Source organism: Sinocyclocheilus rhinocerous, unplaced genomic scaffold (assembly GCF_001515625.1).
Source record: "Sinocyclocheilus rhinocerous isolate Xijiao unplaced genomic scaffold, SAMN03320098_v1.1 scaffold3516, whole genome shotgun sequence".
Lineage (NCBI taxonomy): Eukaryota > Metazoa > Chordata > Actinopteri > Cypriniformes > Cyprinidae > Sinocyclocheilus > Sinocyclocheilus rhinocerous.
In genome coordinates this window covers 223,604-230,551 of record NW_015635508.1, presented here as the reverse complement: position 1 = coordinate 230,551, position 6,948 = coordinate 223,604, and the positions used below count along the sequence as shown (strand labels likewise).

General features: G+C 36.2%; 1 protein-coding gene across 1 annotated transcript in view; it reads left to right on the top strand.

The window, feature by feature from the left end:
- Nucleotides 1–3,759: 3,759 nt before the first annotated feature.
- The window catches only part of LOC107746899 (death-inducer obliterator 1-like), a 17,969-nt gene continuing 14,780 nt past the window's right edge, over nt 3,760–6,948 (top strand). The window contains exons 1-2 of the mRNA XM_016561230.1: nt 3,760–4,407; nt 4,792–5,677. Coding sequence (XP_016416716.1) covers nt 4,326–4,407; nt 4,792–5,677 — 968 coding nt within the window. The 5' untranslated portion in view covers nt 3,760–4,325. The remainder of the gene's footprint in view (nt 4,408–4,791; nt 5,678–6,948) is intronic.

Below are 6,948 nucleotides of genomic sequence, written 5' to 3'. Positions count from 1 at the left end.
AGGCCGTCTTGCATTATTATGCGGTTACATTATGATTCAGTGGCATAAAATGGTCTTTAAAATGACAATACATTATTAATACAAATTAATACATAAATTATTATACAAAAGGTTATCTACTCTTACTGTTTTTGGTTGTGATAATGGTTGGCAATAATTGTGTCCTGGCAACTTGAACCTTATAAATGTAACTTATAACACTTTATCTCCTTTGCCAAATGCATGTTGGAGCCTGCAGGTGTTGTCTTACAGCAGGTCTGCTTTTCTCTAGATCACATTGTTCAAGATTAATACAACCTTTTTGAAAATAATGCATTGCAGCCCTTTTCATTTAAATGGCTTTCATTGTGATATGCAGCATAATGAATTCTGTTAGCTTTAAACCAGATGTATTTGATATATTACTATTATAAAAGTCCACCAAAGTAGAAATGCTGTTGTATGAAACTCAAAATAATGAAAAGTAATTTTTGCATTGTAATATTAAATGAATTCCTAGTGTCTAAAAATGTAAAATGCATTGAATTAATAATGAAAATAGCTGAAAATGCATCAATTATGGAATTCAGAAATTCTCAATGTTTCACACTGTTGTATGATACTCAGAATACACCGTTACATTGTGGAGGTTTTACTGCAAAAGTATTTTTTTTGTAGTTAACACTTGATTTATGGGGCAGTCGTGGCCTAATGGTTAGAGAGTCGGACTTGTAACCCAAAGGTAGCGGGTTCGAGTCTCGTACCGGCAGGGATTGTAGGTGGGGGGAGTGAATGTACAGCGCTCTCTTCCACCCTCAATACCACGACTGAGGTGAGACCCTTGAGCAAGGCACCAAACCCCCAACTGCTCCCCAGGCGTCGCAGCAACATGGCTGCCCACTGCTCCGGGTGTGTGTTCACTACTGTGTGTGTGCACTTGGATGGGTTAAATGCAGAGCACAAATTCCGAGTATGGGTCACCACACTTGGCCACACGTCACTTCACTCAGTTTATGCATGCCTATGTAAAGTACATGAAGACATTATTATAGTCTTTAGTCCTTGTCAGAAGATAGTTTCAGGAAAAAATGTATTCAAATTTTAAATGATCAGTCACACAGATTTTGTATTATGTTTCCCAATTATTATTTTTTATTGAATTTTTTTAAATATTACTACTGAATATTGCTACTGTTTTTTTTTTTAAATATAACTATGAGTAATAACTGTTTTCTATTTTAATATCATTTTAAATGTAATTTATTGCTCTGATGGCAAAGCTGATTTAAAAAAAAATCTATTTAATGTGCCCTTGCTGAATACAAGTTTATTTATTTTTAAAAATTGTAATGACCCCATATGAACGGTAGGTAGTGTGTGTAAATATATTATTTTTAGTGTACTTATTTTACACATGTGTACAATTCACAATTATTTCTTCTTTATTGTCCATTGATGTGTGTGGAATTTACAAGTGGAAATTATGTATATTATTGTTATTCATATATGCAGAGTTGTGTGCTAAGATATTTCCTTTATTTTACCAATGTTATGTATAAGATGATTCAGGGGCATCATTCTCTGCGTTTTGCAGTTTGAACTCAACAACAAAGATGACATGGTTTATAGATAGTTACTAGGGATGCACCGAATGTTCGGCAACCGAAATTATTCGGCCGAAAGTAGCAAAAAAAACTCTTTAGGTGTTCGGCCGAATAAGCGAAAAGACCGAATAAATTGTACCGAACAATGACGTGACGCTATCAAATAGCAACCAGCGTAGAGTGAGAGGCGCACACTCTTTATAATGCAACAAACATGTCAGCAGTGTGGAAGCATTTAAACTGTCCGAGAAAGACGCTAAAATCTTTACAAGCACCGACAGCGAGAGACTGTTTTTTACTGCATCGCAAGTCTTCGATGAGAAGAGGAAGGGGTGATTGTTGCTGGTTTACTGTATGATGGCTGAAATCGCGAAATGGCTTTAAACAATTAGTAAATAAACTGCAGAACGTTATGTTTTTCTAATGCACGCACGAATTGCATGTATTCTGACAGCGCTGCACGAACTCGTGGCAGAAATGCTGAGTTTAAAGTCCAAAGCGTGAGGAAAACCTGCGCTTGGAACAGTGTTACTCATCAGTTGCTCAGTCACATTTTTATGAATTTTTACTAGGGCTGTGCAATTAATCGCATGCTATTGTCAAGCGCATCTCGTCAGTAAAGCCGGTTCCGTGATTGGTAGTAAATCGCCATCACATGCTTTCAGATGGTGCGGCATTTAATACACAGAGCATGGAGATTTACTATTAATCACAGAACCGGCTTTACTGAAGAGATGCGCATGACAATCACATGCGATTAATTGCACAGCCCTAATTTTTACAAGGCATGTGACAATGCGATACGTGCTACGTATTCGTAATGAGACTCATTTATAAATCTGCTGTCAACAAAAAGAAGCATTGAGGTCTTCCTGTGTGTTTCTCAGTCACATTTTTATGAATTTTTACTAGGGCTGTGCAATTAATCGCATGCTATTGTCAAGCGCATCTCGTCAGTAAAGCCGGTTCCGTGATTGGTAGTAAATCGCCATCACATGCTTTCAGATGGTGCGGCATTTAATACACAGAGCCATAGTTCACTGACAAGCTAGGCAATATCGCGTTCATAATCGAATGCGATTCATCTGCGATAATGAACACAATATTGCCTAATTGTCAGTGAACTACGAGCTTTACTGAAGAGATGCGCATGACAATCACATGCGATTAATTGCACAGCCCTAATTTTTACAAGGCATGTGACAATGCGATACGTGCTACGTATTCGTAATGAGACTCATTTATAAATCTGCTGTCAACAAAAAGAAGCATTGAGGTCTTCCTGCGCGTTTCCACCAAAATAAAAGTTGACAAAAAGCAAGAACTCCAACATTCATAAATGTTAGTATTGTAATTTTATTGTTGTTCTATAAAATAAAATAAAAAGGAAGACAATAATTATGATAATATTTACAACAGCTCTGTTAATACATTTATTATAACATACACACATAGTGTTCAAATTGGGATCTGTAATATTTTGTAATGTTTTAAAAGAAGTCTCTTCTGCTCAGCAAGGCTGCTTTTTACAGTAAAAAATACATGCCTGATTCAAGAAGGGGGTCTGATTGCCAAAAAATATTATTTTAGTAACTTATTAATTTTAAGTTAAAATTGTGCTTTGTTGGTATAATGTCTGCTAGAATGTTAAATGTTTAGTGTTAAATATTTTTAAATTGTTGTTTTGTAATTGATTTTTTTCTTTGAAAAACAAGACAAAACAGTAAAAAGCACATTTTGGCTATTCAATTTATGCAATGGTGGAAAAAATGGTCAAAATACATGGGGGGAAAACTTGAAAACCTGTGTTCGGCCTTCAGCCCAGTGTTTCATTTTGTTCAGTTTTGGCTTCGGCCAAGAATTTTCATTTCGGTGCATCCCTAATAGTTACTAGGTTTAGTAGATCGAGGAGACCCATGTCTTTTTGCTTAAAGGCGGAGACCCAGCTACATGCATGCTCTACGACCCGCCTTTCCATTAAACATTTTATTGGACTGTCCTGGTTTTAATGCATGTACAAAACTTTTTTTATAAAGTACGCTCACATTTAGGGACTTGTTTAGTAAGATTTTACCAGAAAAGATTTTAGTTTTTTTTTTTTTATCAATGTTAATTTGCTAATGTTAATTAGGTGCTGTATTTTTGTGTTTTGTTTTGTTTTTATTTTGTGTTTATGTAACTTGTATATTGCAACTCCGTTTCTCCCATGAAGATAGCCTTAGATGCTTACATGGGATGGGAATAAAAATAACTACTACTACCAGAGGAAGTAGTCAGCCCAAAAATATTTGTTTAAGTATTTAGTTTTGAGGAGCCCAGTGTGCATCTTGAACTCAAGCAGAGTTTATGAACAAGAGGAGAAATAGTTTCCATCAGTGTTATCCATGTAATAGTTCTGTAGCGGTTATGCTCTAAACAGTTTAGACAATCTTTCACACATCCTTAAATTGTACAGTGTATTTTGATTTGACACAGAACTCTGAATGCAATAAATCAGGGATGGAGCACTTTCAAGCATGTTAAATCCTATTTATATGCCCTATAGACACAATTTAATAAATGCATGATGCACCCATAGGAAAAAAGACACACTGGCACTTTCTACCGGGAAGCCACATGACTTCAGCTGAGAAAACTATACGCTTAGAAATTTGTAGTAATATTTGGGAGTTGTGCTGTCCATTAAATCTCTCTTCTTTCTTAATTATAGATATTCTGTTTGAAAAATAGTGTCTCTCTGCTATGGAGGAGAGTGTGAGCCCTGAGCTGGCTCAAGCCCCAGAGCCTGAGCCCAGCCAGGATCCTGTGGATACCAGCTCACAAGGTACCCACGGCCCACTCCACTACACTACATACAAGAGAGCCGTGGGATTCACTCCAATCAGGGTTTCAAATTGGGAAATTGCTGAAACAGGATGTAATCACTGAGATTTAAGAGTCTCTTTATCTGTTCTGGGCAGGCACTGGAAAATATTAAATGGCTAAAACCTTTTTTTTTTTTACAATAATTTTTCAGAATGTGGTGTCACCATATCAATTAAAATGCCTTTTTCTTTTACTGAAAATTCATCCGCGTTTTCATTGACTTATCAGCTTGAAAGCACATATCACAGTTTTAATTGTGATCCAAATCGCAAAGCTACACTATGCTGATAATTAAACAATAATTGTTGAATTGAACTTTAATTTTGCTACGTCTCACACACAGAACCAACATCAGTCTCAGAAGAAGTCAAAGATCAAAAAGACCAAGGTGATGTTAGTGAAGACAAAGTAGAGGACCCTGACAAATCCACAAAGCCCCCACGTGAGTTTAAGAAGACTTGGGGTTTTCGTCGGACCACCATTGCTAAGAGGGAAATCCCTGGAGAAATGGCAGAGACCCCAGAGGGCAGGGGCGCCCCAGTGCGTCGCAGCGGCAGGCAGGCAAAGCGCACAGACAAACTGGAAGAGTTTCTGGTCACTGTGAAGCGAGGAAGAGGAACGGGCAGGAGAAGTTGTCCCTCACGACTTGAGGGAGGAGATCCTCCATCCCAGACCCCAACCGATGCTGAAACGGCCTCCGAAGCCAGCTTTGACGGAAATGCAGATGCTAAAATAGAGGAACAGAAAGTGGCCTCACCAGAGAAAAAGAAAAGTGGTCAGGGACGGACGAGGAGGGCAGTGAAGCCTAAAGCTGGCGGGGGCTCGGTGAGTGATGATGGCAGCTCTGAAAACGAAGAAAAGGATTCCGGTGAGGTAATGAAAGAGACTCAAGGAAATGTTGAGACTGCGGCCAGTGCTGAAGATGGAAAGGATGAGAAAGAGGAACAAGTGAAGGATGTGGAGATGAAAGAAGAGGAAGGTGAGGAGGAGTGTAATAAGAACAAAGAGAAGACCTCAAACGAGTCCTTAAATAGACGTCCTACTAGAGCAGTCTGTAAAGACTCCAAAAGAGACACTAAACCCAAAGTAGGAGTGAAGCTCCGCAACGAGAAGAAAGAAGATGATGATGATGAAGATGATGACGAAGAGTCATCGTCCAGTGAGTCTGACAGTGATGGTTATGACCCTAATGCACTTTACTGCATCTGCAGGCAGAAACACAACAAAAGGTATGTCTTTGGAGGTGCAAAAATGTTGGTAGCTGGTATATGTTATTTGATGGATACTGGGATAATTAAATTATTGATGCATGTAGATTCATGCATAAAAATGAGTCTGATACTATTTTCTTTATGAAATTTTTATTATTTTAATAAAATTTGTATAAATATTTAAGTTATAAAATGTGTTATTTGAAATGATAAATTTAGTTTTTGAAATATACATTTTATACATATACAAGAATTATACATTATAAATTACTATGAAACAACAGTTTTAATAATATTGGTTTAGATATTTATATATAATGTAATAAATGTATTATAATGTATCACATAAAAATTATTATACAAACAATTAAAATGTTAAAGTGATTTTATAGATGTTTAATTTCAGTAAAGTATGTTCTAAAAGTAAAGAGAGTTATTGCAGCAGAAGATCAAAAACACTAAGGAACTAAACTGAAGTGTTTTTTAAGTATTTTAAACTAAATAATGAGTTTGCCCAGGAGGAATCTATATATATTGTGTGCTAGTAATTGGTTTGCATGCCAAAACTATTTGGTCTTGTGAAAGTTATTGTCATATACGTCTTAAATCTAAACTCTATTTTGCAGTGTTACATTATAAAACCTTATATGGTATGAACTAGACGCATGAAAATCACACGTTAGATACACAGAACACAGTATGCATATAACAGTGTCCTTATTACATTTACATTATATTTAGTCATTTAGCAGACGCTTTTATCCAAAGCGACTTACAAATGAGGACAATGGAAGCAATCAAAATCAACAAAAAAGCAATGATATACAAGTGCAATAACAAGTCTCAGTTAGCTTAACGCAGTACACGTAGCAAGGGTTTTTTAAATAATATAATAAATGAACAAAAAAAACCCGATATAATAGAAAAAGAATAGAGCAAGCTAGTGTTGGAGGTCTTCTTTGCTTTTGTTAATTGTATAATAAATGAAAAGAAAACATAGAATACAAAAAGATTATTATTATTATTTTTTTTTAAGAAAACAAGCAGCAAATAGTGCAAGTCTAAAAGGGACAAGTGTTTTTTGTTTTGTTAAGAATAGAATTAGAATAGAGAGTGCTAGAGTTAGAAAGTCAAATAAAGATGGAAGAGATGTGTTTTTAGCCGATTCTTGAAGATGGCTAAGGACTCAGCTGCTCGGATTGAGTTGGGCAGGTCATTCCACCAGGAGGGAACATTTAATTTAAAAGTCCGTGAAAGTGATTTTGTGCTTCTTTGAGATGGCACAATAA